Source organism: Haliaeetus albicilla, chromosome 13, assembly GCF_947461875.1.
Source record: "Haliaeetus albicilla chromosome 13, bHalAlb1.1, whole genome shotgun sequence".
Taxonomy (NCBI): domain Eukaryota; kingdom Metazoa; phylum Chordata; class Aves; order Accipitriformes; family Accipitridae; genus Haliaeetus; species Haliaeetus albicilla.
This window is the reverse complement of record NC_091495.1, coordinates 32,459,200-32,481,723: the sequence shown is the minus strand read 5'-3', so window position 1 is coordinate 32,481,723 and position 22,524 is coordinate 32,459,200. Positions and strand designations below refer to the sequence as shown.

Genomic DNA, 22,524 nt, shown 5'->3' with positions numbered 1-22,524 from the left:
TACATGCATCACTCAGGGTGGCAGTAACCGTACCATGTGTTTTCTGTGCCTGGTACCATTGCACACATATTTTGAGAGATGTAGGCTCGGTGCCTGATTTGTGCTTGTTCATCTTTCTGTTGTTGTTTTTCTCACCAGTTTCCATCCATACCACAGTGGCCATTCCTCTCACACCGGCCAGTTTTCTAGTTTCACCCTATTTGTACGTGAAAGCACAGTGTAGTTTGAGGACGTGACTTCCCTTCCTTGAGGAGGTAAATATTTTCATCCCTGCTTTGCATCTTGGGATCTTCCAGAAACAGGTAACATCAACTTTCATGAGGAGCTGCAGGACAATCACCTTGCCAGAGAAAACCCATCCTCCACTTAATTAGCCCCTACTTAGAGCTACTTATTCCCAGGCTTCCAGCACTGAGGAAATGGTATTGCAGCCTCCCCATATAGCACATTTCCTCTGCACTGTTCTGTTGGGAAGAGTGACTGGTGATATTCAAAGTTGCTTATAAGGCAAATGATACCTCTCTGCTTTCAATTATTACACATAAATGTCTAAACTGAGTTGCTGTGGAACCAGATTCTGCCACATGCTCAGCATGTAGGAGTAGCCTTGTCTGCATTACTGGAGTTGCAGGGAATTTGTACAAGTACAAATGAGAAATGAATTTGGCCTTTAATATATTTGCATGCCTGCAGGGAATTCATCACAAGCATATCAACACTGTAATCACTTTAATAATAAATCTTTTTCACTTCTTTAGCAAGCACAAACTGAAGATCCCAAGCACAGCAAAAACTTGCATGAGTGGCAGTCTGCTTCCTTAAGAGATGCGATTCTTATTATCCTCATTTTGCAGATGGAGCAGCCGAGAAACTGCAGAATGAAGCAACTCGTCTCAAAACAAGCAGCACATCTTTTCACAGATCAGGCAAGAAAAGACCTACAGTAGATAGGAATGGATCCCCCAAACTTCCCACACATGTTTTCTGGCCATGGGAGGGGAGGGTACTGCCACGAATGGATTCAGTAGGGGTGGGAGAAGACTTCTTTTACTGAAATCAGCGACTTCAGGTTCCTACTAAAACTTCCTTTGGGGGAAATAAGCTCAAATGCTGCATAAATGTATCTTGGATAAATACTGTGTAACTAGTAGCAGTGTTCTGCTGGTGGCATCTAAAGGTTTTGGTAGTCAGGCAATGCTTGTTTGTACTTTGAGCGCTAGGGCAGACTCTGTGAAAATCTCACCCAGGAGTTAGCATCTGTAGAAGCAAGAATTGTGCCCACTGGTCTTTTTTAGATGAGAGCTGTACATTACAGAAATATGCAGTGCTCATGCATTCTGGAAAACAGAAGCAGCTGGAGAGCAGGAGAGGCCGGCAGTTTGGTGGCTCAGCCAGGGATTGTTGGGTTTGTGTGTGCTTCCCCACTGACGAGGCCTTCGGGAGGAATGCGTGCTGGCTTCTGCGTGGAGTAATTAACTTGCAAAGTGTTCGCTTTTGGTCAGGCTGTCTTTCTGCACAGAAGACAGTCTTCAATGCGAACATTCACGATCGGGGCAGAGACCATCAAACCCACTTTGTGCTTGCTCCATAGTTGTGGCAGCAGCTTTTGCTTGCTCCTGACCGGAGCTGGGATGGAGTGAATGATCTAGGGGTGAAGGTAACGGTAACAAGTTTGCGTGCAGCTACAGGAATGAATGGGGGTGTAAATTTGCTGTGTGTCTGCTTCTCCATGGTACCTGCCAGCATGCGCTCTGTTGTTGCAGGGTAAAGTCAATGTGTGACTTACTCCCTGATGGAAAAGCAGTACCCTCTTCCATGTTGACTATGGGTACTGAGTGTTAAGTGCGCATAGGCAGTAATTGCACTCTGGCTTTGCCCCAGGGCAACTTTTGCCCAATTTTCCTATTCCTTGCAGTATTTTCAGCTAACACAACAGCGTATTTGAGCAGATATCCAAGAGCTTGTTCCAAAGGCGTGAGGAGTTTCTTGTTGCATAACACCTGGCTCCCTTCCCAAACGGCATCATGCTTTCTTAGGCTTTAAACAGCCTCAAAACGAGCCGCTCTTAGCTGTGCTAGGCTTACTCACTGGGGATTCCTGCCAGCTCATCTTTGATCGTGTCCCACTGGTTATTTTGTATACCATCATAAGCTATAGGTTTAGAGGTGACTCATTACTTCTGCACTGTATGTCCCCTCCCCAAATGATAGAAAAATGAAATGAGACCATTTTGATGTTACTAAACTAATCCCGGAGCAGGAGCTTTAATGCATCACGAAGCAGAAACAGAAGTTATTAAAGATTTATCCAAGCTGACTTACTTTAGTGGCTGAAATGAGCTGATATGTACACACTATGGACAAACAATAGTTTCATTTACAGTGACAGAACTTAAGAATAACAGCAACCATTGGATCATCTTCTCAGACCTTCTGTAGATCACAGGCCATTACATTTCACCCACTTATCCCTAAATGAAGCAAGGTGTGTTTTCTAATCATCTTGAATCAATTTAGGCATTTGCTCTCAAAAAATAAGCAGATTACTAATCTGTCTATTTAATTATAGATTTCTCCCATGAGAAGTTGGAACAAGAACTAGTAAAAAATAAATATTATGTCACCAGAATACGTCATTCATTGTCTCCTATTTTCATTTTATAATTCTTGTAAAAGAAATTTTGCCCCTCTTTCCTAATGGCTGACAGTTGTAAACAGTAGGATTTGTAGCATAGAAGCAGTTCAGTATGAGAGCCAGAGTTCAGAAAAGACTAGTGGTTCAACATAAAAGGCTGTGATAGCTCAACATGTATTCCCCAGCAATTTCCCAGTTATAAGCCTCATATATAGCATTATTTATGTTGTAGCTTTGCTAGCACATTATACTGGGCACAGCACATTCACTTATATACTAAGCAGTTCCCTCCACTTGGCTGGAGTACTATCACCAACCTTTAGTCCACAGCCCAGTTAATCTTTGTTAATTATAAACCATGGGATGCCACTGCAGACCTGGATAGCATCCTGCGGAAGCAGGAATTTAGCCAATAAAAAAGTAGCTTTACTTTGTCGTCTTCACTGAGTTTTGCTGACAGCCACTGCAGCATAAGATCAAAGGCAACAGGAAACAAGGTGCTTTTAGCAATGCAGAGACGGCTTGCTTTTAGGCAGAGCTGCCCACCAAACGTGTAAGCACCGTGTATTGGAGAAGCCAGGTACCACCTCCGATGTTAACTGCCCAGTTCCAGGAACTTGCATCCACTCTACCTAGGCATAATGCAGGGGTAACTAGCCTGGAAATTTTGTGAGTCCTACTCGAGGCATGAATTTGGTTATACAAAAGTTATATGTTGACTGCTCTTGAAGTAATAGGTATACATTTTGCTCAGTATCGCTATTTCTGGCCAAAAACCTCCTCAAAAAACACCCCCTCAAAAAAAAAAAAGAAGAACCATAAGCCCCCTAAGCCTTGTAATTCAACCATGGAAAATACAGAAGTGAGGAAGTATGATCTAGAAATGCCTTTTCCATACTCACCTCAAATTCCCTAGTGCAAGTCTCAGCAAGGATAGTATTGTATTTATGGCTGAGAAAGGCATGAGTCTGTCTTCTGTAGCTGATTGAAACAAGGGAGGAATAGTGGGTTGCAAAAGCCTTTCTCGCTGAAAAGAGGAAGAGGCAAGTATCAGAGAGAAAATAGAAACTACAATTTTTGCATGTAACATATTTTTGCTCGGAGTTATACTGAGGGCCTTGGTGCCAACAAGCTTTGATAACAAAGCTAGACCTAGCTTTGTTATCAAAGGACACCCAGCTTTTGCTGAGCTTGCTGGTGAGAGGTGAGGAGGCATCCTCTTCTTTCTTCTCGTAGGTCCTTGAGCAGCAAATCACGTGGGGACTTCTCTGAATATATGTGCGTCACTCCAACACCGTGAGCATGCTCAAGTCCGCGTCAAGTCCATGCTAATATCTGGTTATTGGTTGACAGAGAACAGATGCTCCAACTACCTTGTTCTGAACTTAGGACCTAAAAAACCCCATTGTGCTTGAGGTTCAATAGCATGTTAACCCTTTAGCATGTTAACCCTTTAGCTTCTAAGAGAACAATCAGTTGGAGTTACAATTCGGTATGCAACAACCCAATGGGCTATTGCAAAATCTTCTGTCTAAAACTGTGTTTACTTGAAGGCCAAGCAGCTCTGAATTTTTGAAAGCTCCATAAGGGAGAAAGAACATCATCTTATTTTTGATAAAAAGCAGCCAGCATAGCCTCCACAGTTAGCATGAATTTACTTACCTCTTAATATAAATACCTGTATATATGTACTGATATAAATGTGCTATTTATATTAGCACAAGTAGCTGAATTCCGTTGGAGATAAAACTATTACTCAGGAAAGGCGTGTGGCACTCAAACGTCTGGCTAATTAATACAGCAGTTTCTTGCAGAGAATCCAGTCTTATTTTTTTCCACCAGCACAGATAATCATCTCTCAAACCTTTGTTCGAGGTGAAATTTGCACAGACTCTGATCAAAATTTGCACAGACTCTGATCAAAATTTGCCCAGAATACAGTTTTGGTCATAGCTTATTTTTGTTCTACTGGAAGTTCTGCTTCCACAGCGGTGCTGGTCTCCTCAAAGTAAATGGCAAAACTCCCAGGGACCTCACCAGGTAACTCACTGTAAGCTGCAGTCCAATTTTTATTCAAGAAGGGAATGCAGAATAATGAAAAGAAAAAAATTCTCTTTTTCCATACTATCAAGAATATGTATCTCATAATCAGGATTATTCTTTACATGCTTTTATGGCTGTTACTTTCCAGCACCACAATGTTGATACTGTAATAAGCAAGCAGTATCTTCCATTTTCACTCTGGACTTTAGTCATGAATTCTGATTAATAATGAAAAGGATAGTATTTCAGGGAACTCCTCACCCCACAAAATTCAAAGTGGAATATCATATTTTAATGAGGGCCATTCAAATGCAGCACTTTTAGTATTATTTCTAAGAAGTTGCCTCTGAAGATAAACTAAATGGATTAAAGTCCAAATTGCTGCAGTATGGAGTTGATAATTTTTCAGCTCTCTCTGTATCACTAACAGGAATTAGAATATATATTTTGCAGGAAGCCTTGCTGGAGTATTTGACAGAGAAATAAAGGCATATGTATGCTAAGGACGAGAATTTAGCACATCTTCAGCAAATAGGTGCAGATTATTTAATTCCAGCTCTTAGTAAGATAAGGTATAATATTTAGCACAGGATAAAACAGGAATTAATATATGATAACCGTTAGTGATAGAAAACACTCTGTCTGTGAGTAACACTTCAGGATTTGGGAGTAGCTGTTACAAGAAACTTATGCCTATTTGGTACAAGTTAAGATATATGGATGACCTGGTGATATCAGTGATATGGGACAGATTTCCACAGACAAGAGGACAGGAGAATCATCTTGATTGCCAGTGAGCCAAGAGACCTATTTCCTACCCTGCTGAAATTAAGGTGAGATGATCAGATAAGTTTGAATATCCTGCATAGATTATCGTAACACTTTACTTCGTATAATTAGTTAATTTATATTATGAATTCCAATAGCAAAAGAGGGCCTGAACTCAGAATGCATTTGTCTTGCTTTGAATCTGTGTTCATGCAGTTTTCCCCATTTCCAGATACATACATCCCTTATTCTGTAGCCTCAAGCAAATTCAGACCTTCTGACCTAATAGATTAATACCCTGGTTTTGTTCTTTAAAATAACCTCTGTGCATTTTAAAACTATCTGCTGTATTGATTTATTCTTAATTTAGTCATGCCATTCCATGATGAAATTAAGTAAAATTATTTTTATCTGTTACTGTAAAAGCAAAGTATTTAAAGAAAGTGCTTTAAACTTTTACAGTTTCCCAAATAGTCTCTAAAAATCCATATGTGCAATGCCATTTTGCCCAAATATTCTCATTTAAAAACTGATTTCGTAAAGGTTTATGGGGTTTTGTCATTTTTCCATTATGATACATGAATTGGTATTCATCAAAAAATACAATACTGGTCTGTTAGATCTTCAGCACTGACCATGGTTGGAAAGTTGGGGAAATGTGCGCAAACCCAAAGTCATTGCAACACTAAGTGTTGCAGTCCCACCTGCCAGCCACCCATGGGGACTCACAGCTTCCTCGTAGGAACCCAAGAGCAATTTCCTCAAAAATCACACGCACAGTCTCCATATGGGGCCCGACCAAAGGTCTGTCTGGTCCTGTCTCCAGCTCGGTGGAATTGATCAGGAAGGTGTATTTTCTAGCCTGAGATACATCTCTCGCAGTGTGGGTGTGCTGACAGCTGCAGTTTCCCCCGCTGTAGGAAACAACTTTTTTCTCTGTTTTCTGCTTTGTTCCCAGTAAATTTTGGCAGTTGTTTTGCTTTTTTGGCTGCTCCTGAACACCGAGTTGCCCTTTTTGTGGAGCATCCTGTGAAGGGCTCAGGATCCCTGGTGGCAATGGCCAGAACCTATTGCTGAGTGTGCAGCATGTGGGCTGTTTACTCCCTCCTGCACCTCTTTTATCAGCACGCTTCTCCATCTGCCGATTTATGACCCCGTCACGTAGCCCGTCATCCCTCACAGCTGGCCCTTACCCTTGCTGACCTGCCTAACTTCATGTCGTTAGGAAACTTTGTCACCTCACGGCTTGCCCTCTTGGTCAGGTTACCTACGGTTACGGTGAAGAGGGCAGGTCCCACAGCAGACCTCTGCAAGAGCTTCAGCTACTTCCCCACTGCTGTATTTACTCCTCACTGGTCTCCTGTCTTGTGCTGAGCCTTTTATCCATTCCAGCGCCTTCCCTGGCTGCTTGTTTTCTGTAAGGCCCTTTGGAATGGGATTTTGTCCAAAGCCTCTTAAAAACCTAGAAAAGGAAACTGCATCTCCTCTATCAGTGTGCCTATTGACCCCTGTCAGGGGACACCGGTGGGGCTGCAGGAGGAATCATCTAGCTTGCTCGGTAGGTAACACCGAGCAGAGACCTGTGCTTTACGCCATGCTAAGGTGCCCGTTCCTCACTATTGCTCACTCTCTCTAGCACTTACCAGCCAGTTTCAGCGTTGAGTTGGCAGCCAACCCTTTCCTTCAAAAAGTGGAGGTGGAGTGTGTGCTCCTCTTCAGGAGCTCAGTGTGTAGAGCGGCCTTCCACCCCCTGTGCCTGAAGGAGCAGGGATCCCGTCTGCCCAAGAGGGTGCCCTAATCCACAGGCCCTCCAAGGCCAGGGGAACCCAGATATCAGCAAACCTGGTCTGCTCAGAATGGAAAACATCCTTATTTATTGGGAAAGCATGAAGTGAGGAGGTTGCCCAGAGGAGAAAAAGTGAGGCTCTAGGCCTTGTTCCAGTTACTACTTCAAATACTGAATGGAAATATTTCTTGGAGATGACTCTTAAAATGAGAGATAGAAACTCTCAAATCATAGAACCACAGGATGGTTTGGGTTGGAAGGGACCTTAAAGATCATCTAGTTCCAACCCCCCCTGCCATGGGCAGGGACACCTTCCACTAGAGCAGGTTGCTCAAAGCCCCATCCAACCTGGCCTTGAACACTGCCAGGGATGGGGCATCCACAGCCTCTCTGGGCAACCTGTCCCAGTGCCTCACCACCCTCACAGTGAAGAATTTCTTCCTTACATCTAATCTGAATCTACCCTCTTTCAGTTTAAAGCCATTACCCCTTGTCCTATCACTACACGCCCTTGTAGAAAGTCCCTCTCCAGGTTTCTTGGTGACCCCCTTTAGGTATTGGAAGGCAGTTATATGGTCTCCCTGGAGCTTTCTCTTCTCCAGGCTGAACAACCTCAACTCTCTCAGCCTGTCCTCATAGGAGAGGTGCTCCATCCCTCTGATCATCTTCATGGCCCTCCTCTGGACCCGCTCCAACAGGTCCATGTCTTTCTTCTGCTGAGGGCCCCAGAGCTGAACGCAGTACTGCAGGTGGGGTCTCACCAGAGCGGAGCAGAGGGACAGAATCCCCTCCCTCCACCTGCTGGTCACAATTCTTTTGATGCAGCCCAGGATGCGATTGGCTTTCTGGGCTGCGAGCTCACATTGCTGGCTCATACTCAGTTTTTCATCCACTAATACCCCCAAGTCCTTCTCCGCAGGGCTGCTCTCAGTCCACTCATCGCCCAGCCTGTATTTGTGCTTGGGATTGCCCCCACCCATGTGCAGGACCTTGCACGTGGCCTTGTTGCACTTCATGATGTTGGCATGGGCCCACCTCTCAAGGCTGTCAAGGTCCCTCTGGATGACATCCCTTCCCTCCAGCATGTCGACCGCACCACACAGCTTGGTGTCCTCGGCACACTTGCTGAGAGTGTGCTCAATCCCACTGTCCATGTTGTCGACAAAGATGTTAAACAGCGCCAGTCCCAATAACAACCCTATAGGAATGCCACTCATCGCTGCTCTCCACTTGGATATTGAGCTGTTGACTGCAACTCTTTAAGTGTGACCATCCAGCCAATTCCTTATCCGCCAAGCTGTCCGCCTGTCAAATCCATGTCTCTCCAATTTAGAGACGAGGATGTTGTGCGGGACAGTGTCAAATGCTTTGCACAAATCCAGGTAGATTACATCAGTTGCTTTTCCCTTATCCACCAATGGTGTAACCCCATTGTAGAAGGCCACCAAATTTGTCAGATACGATTTGCCCTTAGTGAAGCCATGTTGGCTGTCACCAGTCACCTCCTTATTTTCCATGTGCCTCAGCAGTTTCCAGGAGGATCTGCTCCACGATCTTGCTGGGCACAGAGTTGAGACTGACTGGCCTGTAGTTCCTTGGGTCTTCCTTTTTTCCCTTTTTAAAAATGGGGGTTATGTTTCCTCTTTTCCAGTCAGTTGGAACTTCCCTGGACTGCCACGACTTCTCAAATATGATGGATAGTGGCTTATCCACTTCATCCGCCAGTTCCCTCAGAACCCATGGATGCATCTCATCAGGTCCCATGGACTTGTGCACCTTCAGCTTCCTTAGATGGTCTCGAGCCTGATCTTCTGCTACAGTGGGTGGTTCTTAATTCTCCCAGTCCCTGCCTTTGCCTTCTGTGACTTGGATGGTGTGGCTAGAGCACTTGCCAGTGAAGACTGAGGCAAAAAAGTCATTGAGTACCTCAGCCTTCTCCATATCATGGGTAACCAGGTCTCCTGTTTCCTTCCAGAGAGGGCCCACATGTTCCCTAGTCTTCCTTTTATCACCAACGTACTTATAGAAGCTTTTCTTGTTGCCCTTGATGTCCCTGGCCAGATTTAATTGTATCAGGGCTTTAGCTTTCCTAACCTGACCTCTGGCATCTCAGACAGTTTCTCTGTATTCCTCCCAGGTTACCTGTCCTTGCTTCCACCCTCTGTAGGCTTCCTTTTTGTGTTTGAGTTTGTCCATGAGCTCCTCGTTCATCCATGCGGGCCTCCTGGCGTTTTTGCCTGGCTTCCTCTCTGTTGGGATTCATCGCTCCTGAACTTGGAGGAGGTGATCCTTGAATATTAACCAGCTTTCTTGGGCCCCTCTTCCCTCCAGGGCTGTATCCCTTGGTACTCTACCAAGCAGATCCCTGAAGAGGCCAAAGTCTGCTCTCCTGAAGTCCAGGGTAGTGAGCTTGCTGTGCACCCTCCTTGCTGCCCTAAGGATCTTGAACTCTACTGTCTGATGGTCACTGCAGCCAAGGCTGCCCTTGAGCTTCACGTTCCCCACCAACCCTTCCTTGTTGGTGAGAACAAGGTCCAGCATAGCACCTCTCCTCGTTGGCTCCTTTGTCACTTGGAGAAGGAAGTTGTCATGAACGCATTCCAGGAACCTCCCGAATTGCTTATGCCCTGCTGTGTTGTCCCTCCAACAGGTATCGGGGTGGTTGAAGTCCCCCGTGAGGACCAGGGCTTGTGAACGTGAGGCTGCTCCTAACTGTCTATAGAGGGCCTCATCTGCTTGGTCGTCCTGGTCGGGTGGCCTGTAGCAGACCCCCACTATAATGTCACCTGTCCCTGCCCTCCCTTTAATACTGACCCATAAGCTCTTAGTCAGCTCTTCATCCATCCCCAGCTGGGAGCTCCATGCACTCCAGCTGGTCATTGCATAGAGGGTGACACCCCCTCCTTGTCTCCCGTGCCTGTCCTTCCTAAAGAGCCTGTATCCTTCCATTCCAACACCCCAGTCACAGGAGCCATCCCACCACGTCTCCATGATTCCAATAAGATCATAGCCCTGCAAGTGTGCGCACGTCTCGAACTCCTCTTGTTTATTCCCCACGCTACGTGCGTTTGCATAGAGGCATTTAAGTTGAGCCCCTGATGAAGCTGACTTACGGGCTGGAGTGGCTGGAATTCCTTTGTGCTGCTCTTCGGGTGCTTTCCTGCTGACCTGTGATCCCTCTTCAGGCTCTGGGCATCTGTTGCTGGCACTGGCATCAAACTGGTAGGAGTGGGACGGATTGAGGTTCCCCTTCCCCGGCAACTTTAGTTTAAAGCCCTCTTCACCAGCTTGGCAAGCCTGTGACCGAAGATGCTCTTCCCCTTCTCTGACCGATGGGCCCCATCAGCCCCCGGTAGACCAGGTTTCTCAAAGCGAGTCCCATGGAGTCACATGAAAAAACGATGTGTCTTTGAATCCTGGCAGGGTGTTAAGAAAGAGAGGCACAAACCTGCTTAGGAGTCATGGTGCTTAGGCATGCCCAGGAACAGATTCTTTGGCATCTGAGGAGCTCTAGTGGGATTGGGAGGAAGATACAGCTGGTGCAAGCAGCCTTGGCAAAGCTAAAGCTAATTTGGAGAAGGAGAGAGTGTCCCTTGATGCAGAAGTTAGGCTGTGCGTGCTCTCATTACTGATCTGTGCAGCAGAGATGTAGGCCTTTGGAAAGGTCGATATGTGGAGATTACTGGCTTCTGAAATGAAATATTAACAATTCCTTAAAACCAGCTATCGGGATGACATGTGAAAGGAGAGGTCATCATTGACAACGGCATGAGAAATCTGCACTAGCTACTAGGTGATCTGCCAGGCGACAGATGAGTCCCTAAGACCTCACTTTTTAACCTGAACAACAGTGAAGAAAATGCCTGGGCAACAACGTATCTGAATAAATATCAACATTTCAGATTTAGACAACTACAGTGGCAATTAGAGATCTAAATCACTTTGTGGATTTGGCATTTCATCTTCTCTTCACAGGATGATGCCTCAGCTGTTTCTTAACAGCTTAGCTCAAAAAGCCTGGACAGCTAAATAATGCATAGCTAGTGTGGTAGACAGGAATGACGTAAAAACACTTTGAGGAGTTTGGGAGTCTGCTACTGAGGCAAATAGTATTGTGTATCCAGAAAACCACCGCCAGAAGTCATTGTGTGTGTTCTTGGGTCTGTTTGTAACTGGTAAGTAACTGTGTTGGAACTAACTGTCTCCCACTGATTTCTCTGTGTAGTAATTACTGGGTGAAGAAGAAGTCACACAGCATGCAAGGGTGTGAGAATATACCTTGGGTAGTGTCCAGCTCCGATCCCCCTGCACGTCACAGGTTCCTAGAGTTCTAACCACACTGAGGGTCCTGCGCTGTCTTACACGATTTGCCTCAGCTCCTTCTCCCCTATTTTTGATAAGCATATATTTTTTGCAAGCTTTACAAACTAGTTCTGTGCAATGCCCAGGCAAAACATTTGAGAGGCTGGCAAAATGGAAATGCCTTGAGGATGGCTCATTTGTAATTGTCAGAGAGACCTGTGAGGATTCTTTCCTTTTTCAGAATTTTTTCTAGAAGCCTGATTTAAAGAGCTGTTTAAGAATATGCTTGTGTTGAAGCATTTTCATAGCCTGGGGAAGCTGGCGGAGTTGTGCGTTAATATTAGGCACATGTTTCAGTCCCTAATAGGCAGGACCTTAGTCTGTGAGAGTCACTTTCTCACTATGAAGGGTTGGCAAGGGCACCCAGCGCTTTTGTCATACTTCTTTCACTCATTTGCTGACTAGCTGGCAACAGCTAAAGCAGTTCATTGGTGACAGCTAAATATGTTTGTGTAGCGGTGCCCAGCTCTGAGCCTACCAGTGCTGTCTGCGGTGGCTTTACTCTCTGTTTCTGACAGTAGCAGCGGAGAGGTGGGACTCATCTCACCCAGCTTCAGACACCTACACTAGAGACACCTACTTCTGTGCTTGTCGCCCCAGACTGTTGAGAGCTGGTGGAGAGAAACAAGCACTTGGAGAGGGTGATTCATCTGGCTTGTTTTAATCGTCTACTTTAGGAGGAGATAAATCGTGCTATGGAAATGTCTTTTTTCTGTCTACTAACTATGCAGAAAGTGTAAATGACTGTCTCAGATATACAAGTCTGCACAGCAGATGTCTCAAGCTGAGAAGATGAATGCCGCCCTTGGTTTTTATCAATATTACATTTTTAACATACACAGTGAGGTACACTGTGGTCCTATGGTAAGTCTTTAACTGGCTAGCTGTGCACAGGAGTCTTAAGTCTTAAAGCACTTTTGAAGTGGTCTGGACAGGCTATTTAAAGGTATTACCTCTGCTGGGGTGGGTTTTCTCTAACCCAGTGCAAGCATCTGTAGTCAGTAACGAAGGGCACATCATCTAAGGCATCTACCTTACGTGGGGTGTGTAGTGTCTTCCAGTGCCTGTTTTTCCTCCATGGCCTCAGCCAGGAGAGTGGAGTGAGGAGCTCAGGTTTAGATGTCACTACCACAGGTATCTGAAGTCAGCTGAGAGGTGTCTCACCCATAAGGGAGGAAACAGAAGGATGGCTGTTTTCTGCGGTTCACATCCCTGTGGGTATTGGCAGTACCACTGGAGGTGATTTCCTTCCATTGCTTCTGAATGCCACGGGAGAGAGGTTGGCTGAAGGAGAGGGAGGAAGAGCGGTTCCAGTTGGGATTTATGAAACAGGAAAATGAATGAACAAAAGGGAGAATGAAAAGCCAAATTTAGTAAAAGCAAGATAGGCATTTTTCCTGTATCTCAGCATCTTGATTTATTCTTTTGGGGGATACAGTAGCATACAGAGCAGTCTGCTGCAAGGGGTAAAGGAAGAAACCCATTAGAAGTCTGGAGCAGGATGTCCAGAAATAAAATTCTTTAGTGTCCTGCCTCATCCATTCTGAAAAGCCATTTTGCCATCTTTAAATTCATGTGCATTCTGTTGCCAGCTGGCCCTTGAGCAATGTTAGAAAGACAGTGAGGAGCTTCTTATCCATGTGTGGGTTTGATGTCACCCCATCTGTGCACCTGCAACTTGGGTGACAAAAACTGTCCCCATTGGGACACAAGGACTGGGCAGGGAAAGGTACAGCTCTGGGTGTTATGCATGCCAGCTGGCAGGCAAGTCCCTGACGTGGTAAATGGGAGGATGGGACCACATGGGTGTCTATCATCTGTGGTATCCACCATTTCCAAAGACTGATTGGGGCAGATGACGTCCCAGGTATCCTCCAGGACAGTGCAGTACAAGGCTGTGCCCATTTGGCATCTAGCCCTCCAGCAGCACAGGAAATCATGAGGGCACGATGCAATTTCACTGACGGATAGTTAAAAGAAGTTTCAGCCTGTAACTGCTAATCACCGGGTCAGTGATTTTTACCCCAAAATATGGGGCTCATCATCTTGAAACCAATCATGCCTAGGATAAATTTTTACTCCATCCAGCATGTAAATGCATCCAAAGAATGCGCATCCCTAGAAATGTAACCCTTGAGCTGCAAGGTCACTTTAGAAGTGATACATGCAGTATTGTCTTTTGCAGAAAGTGAATGTTTCTGTTGGTGTATTTAATGCAAAATTAAATGTACCTGGACAAGTCATTTTGCCTGTGGAGCAGAGAAAACATCAGTAAAGTTTAGCTTTGTTCCGTAGGGAGTAACTGCTATGGAATAGAGTTAAAAGGCAGTGATATTCATGCAAGCTGTCCAAATGAGCTGCTGACTCATGCGTACGTGCACAGTGCAATGGGGAGCAGGATGGGTGGCTTCAGCCCTTGGTGGGGAGAAGATCCTCACCAGTGTCTGCTGTGGGGTGTCCACCAAACACTGCATTATTTTATGTTGTCTGGTGCATCAGATGGTATAGTTGTGATCTTCCCCCTTCTCAGTGATGGCCAAGATTACTGGGCCAGAGGGCCAGACATGGTATCCTGCTGTCTCAGTGATCAGTTCTTATTTTAGAAAAAATAACACAGCTTCAATGTTGTGATTCAGAGTACCTACTCATCTTGAGATACCATGTACCCTAGTGGTTTAAGGCATGTTCCCTAATGTTAAATATCTTCAGCAGGAAGGGTTTAAATCCCAGTTTCCTGCTTCCTTGGGGGAGTAACTGCAGAGAAGACGGGGACGGCAGGTATCCTGCTGGCTGTCTTCTAGAAGGAGGAACATTTTTGCCTACCTCTGCAAGTAGTTTCAAAAATGTAAACTGTGAGTGGAGGAAGGCTCTTCCCTGCATTGACACAGTGGCACAAACCCCTCCTAAGCTCTCGCTCGGCACCCTGGCTGCCTGGATTTGTTTTTTCTGTGCCCAGCTCTCCCAGTGGTCCATGGGAAGGATGCTGGAGGTGGTTAGGAGGTGTGAAGTTTTTGGTGTTACAGTGACAACACCCAGTAGAAAAGCTTGAGAGGAAAGGAAAAATTCAGTAATCATTGTGAGACTTGTGTGGTGGACAGCAAAGAGAGCGCTGGCAGCTGTCCATTGCGTGGTGAAGTTAAAAGAAATAAATGTACCATCGTTTGGTAAACTGAACCCTGACTGGTCTGTGCAGTGAGTGAGGCAAGAAGCATTAGTTACAAGCAATGTATTAAAAAGCAAATGTATTGAAATGATTTTGAATGAGCTAAGGTTTCACAGGCAGCCTTTTTTTCAATTCTAGCTTCTTCAAACATTTAGCAGGTAGCTTGTAACCTTTCCATTACGTATTTAATACAAAGCCACATTAACTTTGGGTAATTCATTGGCCTGCTGGTGCATCTCCTGTTATGTGGGAAGCTGCCCACACAATCTTCTATAGAAAACTGAAATAAGTGGAGAGATCAGCAAAATCCCCATCTCTCTTAATGCCACTCAGAAAGACTAGATGTTTATACCTTTGCTGCTGTACACTCTTTTTAGACTTCAAGATATCAAACCACAGTTTTTCCTGTTACAAAATACAGCTTTACTAGGCAAACTAGTGGTACTTTTAGCTCAGATCATGCATTTCTTATCTGTGAAGAAATAATTAAGTAGTTGTCTCCATTGGAATAAACCTTTTCTTTAATAATGTATTAGCTCATGTAAATACAAATTTAGGTTAATGTGAAATAAGGGGTTTAAGAGATTTTCCATTCTAAATACTGATTCTCACCAGGATAAGGAAGGATTTTTTTGGGTGTGGATCTCTTTTAGTCTGCCTTGAACATATATAAATGTTTGGCAAGAATACCATCTCATTGTCCTGGCTGTACTTATATTTCTCTTTTCACCTTTCAATGCATGCAATGACCTCTGGACACTTTTGAAGTTGTAGGTTCTTGGCTGTCAACATGAATTACTATTACATCCTCCTTCCAGTGAATGGACCGACTAAACTGAAGTCAGCCTTTAAGAGAAATCACTGCTGAGTGTGCATGCGGGTGACCGATGGCTTTAGCAGATGTTAAATGGGGTGAATTTAAGAAAGGCAGGTGAAAGCCCTAAAGGCAGTGGCCTGCTGCTGAGGTCTGCCAGCACGTTTTGATCTCCGTGGGAACTGAACCACCTAACCTCACTGGGCTCATTCATTCACAAGCTGGATACAATATCTGCCGATAGTGGTATGACAGCAGGGCTACAACAATTCATGTTTAAGGATGTAAGGGGCAAGGTTTTTTAGGAGAGAAATTTCTAGTAGCATGCTAGGCTCAGTGATACCAGGGCAAAGTTCCAGTCCAGTCTCATTTGGTGCAGGACTTGAGCTAAAAAAAGTTAGTGTTGCCTAGTCTGAGATGCTCTTCAGGGCAGTGTGTGGGTTGGTCTGATTTTTGCCATCTGGCTACAGCCTCAGGAGAGCTGTCTTTTTAGGGATCACTGCAATGCCTGGTGATCCAAGTTCAGTATTAATTGTGCTATTTACATTGCAGTGATTGTGCTTAACTGCAAGATTAAATACATTGTCCCCCCTCTCCTTTTAAGAAACACCATATTCCATAAGCTGCCCAATTCCACATTTTCCAAGACAATAACAATTCCAAGTGTTGTAATCCCCTTTGCTGCTTTATTAAACTCAGTGCCATATTTTTCATTCATTTACACATCTTAACAGCATCAGTTTAAGTGGTGTGTTAAGCCTTTCTATGTACATCAGAGCAACATGTAATTTTCATTTCCATTTTATCCAGTGCCTTCTAAATCTAGAGGTGATAATTATTATTTGCATTGTAATTATGCCTCAGTTGAACCAGAGGCTTTGCAATGATCTAAAAACGAAGGACATTTTGTGGCAAGATCTGGTGGGTTCTTTTGCTGGTGAAGCTCCATGTGACTTCAGAAGAGCCTAGGATTTGAAAACTAAAATGCAGGCTGGATTTCCTTAGCAAGCCTTGTGTTTTCTTCTCCCCAGGGGATGAGCGCTCCCGGGAGTCTCCAGCCCCAGCCGAAGCACAGATGCAAGCCGGGGCGGAAGGCGGTGGAAGGGTGAACCGCTGTTGCTGGAAATGCTCCGTGACGCAACTGAAGAAGATTTTCTGGGGTGTGGCCGTGGTCCTGGGTGTCTGCTCCTCTTGGTCAGGTTCAACCCAGCTAGCAAAACTGACCTTTAAGAAGTTCGATGCACCCTTCACTCTAACGTGGTTTGCAACAAACTGGAACTTTTTATTCTTTCCTTTGTATTATCTTGGACATGTTTTTAAGTCAGCTGAAAAGCAGTCTCCAAAGCAAAGATACAGGTATGGAAGCTTTTTTTTTTTTTTTCTCCTGTGGCTCTTGCATGCTGCTCTATGTCCAGCGGACATTTTATTCAAATCAGTCAGTTAAATCAAACTTGCATTTGCTTTCCTCTCCAGGTTTGTTAAAGGATGTTCTGAATTTGTTATGTGTCCTGTGCTAGGTGCTATGTTATTCTCAATACGATTTCACTCCAACAGTAAGAAATCCAGGTTTATTCCCAATACTACAAGTCATGTAATGAAAGTCTGCATTTGCTGCAATTACTTCTCAAGAGTTTTCTGTTCAAACCTCTGTGAACCTCATTTTTTAATTAATATCTTCTTCCTCTACCCACAGCTGACTTTCGTGGCAATCTCTGAGTAAGCTAAGTAAGCTTTTCTTTTCCAAACTCGAGACTAGTACAGTGCCTTGAATAGCCAAGTACAAAGTGTTGCAGTATTTTCCTGGCATTATGTCCCTGACTTCAAAGGCCAAACTCTGATCCCAGTTAAACCCAAGCTGTTGTGTTTATTTCCGTGAGGAAGCGCGGTCGTAACCAAAGGCAGCACTTTGTCTCCAGCACACCTTGTCTTTACAGCAAGCAAAACCCACAAAGCCTGAAGTGCTCATGGGCAGCCCGGTGTGCCTGTCCTCTGTGAAGGGCTGAGGATGCTCTGGCTGCTTGAAGGACTGCCTCTTGGTGAGCACTCCTTCAGCTCAGCTCGTTTTGGCCTGAGAGGTGTCTGGGACAGATGGGATGACTCAGCCATCAAGATGTCCCGTGTCAGAGAGCTTCCCCGATACGTGGAAGGATGTGAACAACGTTTTCCCCTTCTGTTACACAGTGGGGCTCACAGCCTTTTAATGAAGTAGCTCAGAAAGTAAACAGTAAGAAGGACACATTTCTCAGCTTCCAGCTGTGCAGCAGCAAGGTGGAAACTTACTACAGGAAAAATCTAAGAAACCAGGGTACTCGGGAAATGCTGTGCCTCAGATGACTAGGGTTAAGATTCTAAATGCTGAAACTTTGCTCCTTAGCCATCGTTACAGTTTCTTCATCTTCTAAATCATTTGGGGGCTGCAGATAAAGGAATTTCACTGCTCACTGCAGGTCCTAGAGCAGTATCCAGAAGTTTTAAAGGCATTTTCCTGAGATCTCATGTTTCCTGCACTTCAGTTTGTATTTGTTGTTTACTCCACAGCAAACACGGTTGCTTCAGAGATGAGAGAAGTATGGAGGTTAGAGAAAGCAACAGTTTAATCTAAAAACAATAACAAATGCTAGCCCAAAACAACTACCTTTTCATTTCTTTGGTTTTTAAGTGTTTTTCTTTCCAGCTGCTCTCAGATAATGTATTAAATACTGCTGAATTCTGGGGTGAGCGGTTGTGGTTCGCCAGATCCCTGGGGTTAAAACCAGAGCATTATACTCATTGTTGCTGCAGTTAATGGATACGGTTGGTAGTTTTATGTCTTCCATTTAATTAAATGATGGCTGGGTTGAAGAGCAGCTACAAGCCCTGCAGCCTGTTTGGGGTGCAGGGGGACATCATTACAGGTAAGCTTGCAGCAGGCTTAGTAAAGAATGTGCATTTGTGTGTCTGATCAGCAGATTGAATAGGGTTAATCTACAGAGGTTTTTCTTGGTGTCAGGGTAGACTTGAGTGTTTGGAGATATGGCTTTGGTTCCTAGCTTTGCTCCAGATTTGTTCTGTGGTTTTGAGCAAGTCACTACAGACCTCTGATTTCCTCGTACTCTCCGTTCATTTGGATGAGACAGTCCTTTAGGGAGGAGGGAGGACTGTCCCTTACCATGTGTTTACATAGTGTCTGCTTTAGCATGTCCACTATCTAAACTGAGACCTTTCGGTGGTGCTGCACTAAGAATTACTGTGGAAAGAATTACTGTTCATCTGCTTGCTCCATTACGGCTGAGATGCACATGCATGTACGTCAGAAAACCCAAACATTGTCTTCCAGCATCCCCTCTTAATTATTCCCTCCTTTTGTATATTATATATACATATGCATATATAGAGAGAAAGAGATATACAGAGACTGTGCAGCTCTACATGAGTCAGTAACATCTTCAGGAAAGCTTGCACTCCAGGCATAGTTGGATATGTTAGGGAGGCATTTCATGGACTTCTGGAGAGTTAAAATAAGACAATTCTGACCTGGAACTAACAAGAAGCTTGCATAATCACTTTCTGCTTCTTTTATCCTTCACCTTCATCTATATTTTATATATCACCTGAGCTCCCTGGCAGGAATTTGCAACGAGATAAATGAAAAGGTGGTAGTGGGAGAAGGTGGAAATATGACGTCTAAGTCACCTTAGCAGTGAGGTAGTAAAGGAAGGCATTCTCAGATCTTGCCTACACAGTTTGCTAAAATCCACAGGCACCTCATGTTCTTTGGCAGCAAAGCTCCCCAAGGAGACCTGCGCAGCCGCGGGGCTCCTCAGCAGGGCTGGGCAGCTCAGCCTCCCCTCCCAGCAGCACAGGCAGCGCCTTCCACCGCCCCTTCCTCGGTGGGTGGCTTTGCAGAGCCTGAGCCAGCAGGCGTGCTTCGGGATACCTCGCTTTACGGTTAAAGAGCATGTGAAGAACAGCAACCATTAGAAAAAATACACAACAGAGGGATCATAAAATGTAGTGACGGTGAATAGATGTATAGTCCCTCCTATGCAGATTATATGGTTTATTGTGGGTTTAAATTCCTATTGTATTGTACCACTATGTACATATACTATGCTGTAAATGTATGAATTTGTGTGTTTTGTGGTCTCACGGAGGAACATACCTGTCATGGACCCAAATCAGTTCAAATCTGCACAGATTTTTTTTTTTTTTAATATATAATTGTAATAAATTTGCCACCAAAATTTTATAGTAGCACATTAAATTTAAGAGCAGGTTTATTCAGTATCTTTATAAGATTTTGAGTATTAGGCCATAATGTAAAGTATTAAGGATTTCTGATTGACCCGTATTGCATGGTAAGGAGCTTTCTATTTAAGCTGCAGTAGACTATCAATAAGTTGTGTCCACAGCATGGGGAGAGAGTCACTCTTCAAAGCAAACCAAAATTCATACATTCACCTCCAAACTGCTCTAGGCTCGCTCCCTGTGCAGCTCCATCAAATGCCAGAGTTGTGCCCAGGCGTAGACTGCTCAGGGAGAACTTGTCCCACATTTGCCACGCGCCCTTGGCACAGGTCTGTGTCTGTGGGGAGTGACGCAGAGAGCTCTGGCGGACCACAGAAGAGCATGCCAGGGTCAGCGCCTCTCTCTTAGTTCTTGTGCAAGTGCTCACTAGCTTAAAATAAAATTACAGTAACTAAATTATCATTCATTTCAACCATTGTCCAGTCCAGAAATAACACATGTAATGATTTATGTGCCTAATGGATCATTTAAGAGTACTTCATTTTGGCTTCATACTTTTTGCTTCCAAACTGCTTTATAAAATGACACATTTAATCTGATGAGCTACCCTCCGTCATACCTACATTATTAATTTATGAGGTAACATAAATTAAAAGCACTACAGCTTAAAGCTCCCTGGCTACATGAAAGATTAAATTAAAATCTCTGTAAGATATTGCTTAGGTTCATGTATCCCTAGGCAGGACAAAACACACCTTTTATAAAGATTCATTCTGTGTGTGTCAACTGGGGGGATAACAGAGAGTTGTGTTCACATTTTAGGGGGAGAATACCTCAGAAAGTTTGTTCATTTTGATGGTACGGTCTTATCTAATGATTTTTTGAGAAGGAAAGGGCAGGACTTTTCAGAATGGCTTGCGTGATTATTTATTTACTTGCTTATCATTTAGATCTTGATTTTTATTTCATAAAGCATTAGGGCTAAAGAAAACACCAGAAGCTAAAACTAAATCTCTTCTACAACCTTGAATGTACCTGATGTGTTGGTTGAATGAAAGAGTCATTGCATGTACCTGCACTGATCTGCAACCACATTTGAACATGTTTTAACATGTTCTTTTTCATTGAATCAGAGATTTGTCTCTATACTGCCCCCAAATTAGCTGCCACCAATCTTTCAGAATTTGAAGATTTTTCTTTGAAAAGAAAGAAAAAAGTTGCAGGTAACACCGAAGTATAGTTATTTCTTTGAAACCAAACCAAAATACTGGGGCCAACAATGGTAGAGGGACTCATGTAGTAGATCTCACTTACTCTGATTCACCAACATATTAGCTTCACAAGAGTCACTTTTAATTTGTATGCATATAGGCTCAGAATCGAGACTTAGCTCTTCAGCGGCCAGAAATTATTAGTGCCATAGCTTCACATGATGTCCAGGAGAATGCGGGCTGGTTTCTGAATGTGTTTCACATGTATTTCTGCTAGCATGGAGGAGATGAGGCACTAGCCTGGCATCTCCAGTAGTTCCAGGAGCTGGGTCCATTAGTTTGATCCTGACTCATATGAAAATGCAACTCGCTCCACCATGGGCCCTGCCCTCCTCTTCTGCAGCAGGCAGAGAACCCAGCCGTGCAGCACCGGTAACCAACTGCCTAGCCACGACGAAACTCTTAAGGGGTAAAAGGGTCAGAGCCTGATTTGGTGTGACTGGATGCTTTTTTACTATTGATTTTCAGCATTTTGTATTCATGAGTCTCTCTTTCCCAGCAGCTTTAAAATGTTGCAGTGTGGTTGACTTTTGGCATCCTACTGATTTATATTACTACTTATGTGGGAGCTTCGCCACCAGAGCAGACAGCATTAACAGAGGCATAAATAAGCTATGAAGGCATCAAGACATGATGAATGCAAGTGTTTTTAGCAAATGTCACCCAATGAAGCATGTTTTCTTTCAAAAAACTTCAGTTTATAAACTCTATTTGTCTAATTCAGTACATTAGCCTTAAAATAATACCTATTTATGTTGTGTTCCTCAAAATAAAATCACTTTACAATTCAAGTTCCCATTAGCTTGTTGGAAAAAAAAAACCAACCACCAAATAACAAAAAGAACCCTTGAAATTAAAAGGTATAGCATCTGATTCTTAGGCAAGTTAGACGGGTACAAGCCAGAAGTAACTCCAAATTAAATCAGTTTGATCTCTACAGCAGTCTGTCAGGTCTTACCTTTGTGCTTTGTATTGAAGTGATTAATTAAAAGAAGATGTGGATATTGTGCAAGAGGTTTGTCATACTCGTGGTCATCTATATCTCTCCTGCAGATGTCTGAACTGTTGTTGGCGATGTATTATTGATGGGCCACTGTATCACTTCTCAGACTGTTTTCACTGAATCTGTGCTTTTCTTCCAGGGGTTCTAGCTGAAGACAAGGCCAAATTGTACTATTAGCAAGTAGCAGTAGTAATGAATGAAGCCTTCTGCTGGAACAGCGTGGTGTTTGTGGTAGGGGCAGTGCTGGTGCATATCTGTCCAATGTTCAACCTGCTGTGCATACAGCATCAAGTTCGGTCATGGACCATTCATTTGGGCTTAACTCAGCTGAAGCCCAAGCCACAGAGCTCAGTGATGCTGTTGTTAACTTCTGTTTTTCAAAGCTAAGTAATTACCTCTTCCTGATGAAATCTGTAGTAGCTGCTGTCTCGTTCCTTTTGAAAAGGAAAATAT

General features: G+C 44.0%; 1 protein-coding gene across 2 annotated transcripts in view; it reads left to right on the top strand.

The window, feature by feature from the left end:
* SLC35F3 (solute carrier family 35 member F3) overlaps positions 1 to 22,524 on the top strand; it is a 189,173-nt gene that overhangs the window by 120,093 nt on the left and 46,556 nt on the right. For both annotated transcript variants that reach the window (XM_069800733.1, XM_069800734.1), the window contains one exon: positions 16,602 to 16,926. In XM_069800733.1, coding sequence (XP_069656834.1) covers positions 16,602 to 16,926 — 325 coding nt within the window. The remainder of the gene's footprint in view (positions 1 to 16,601; positions 16,927 to 22,524) is intronic.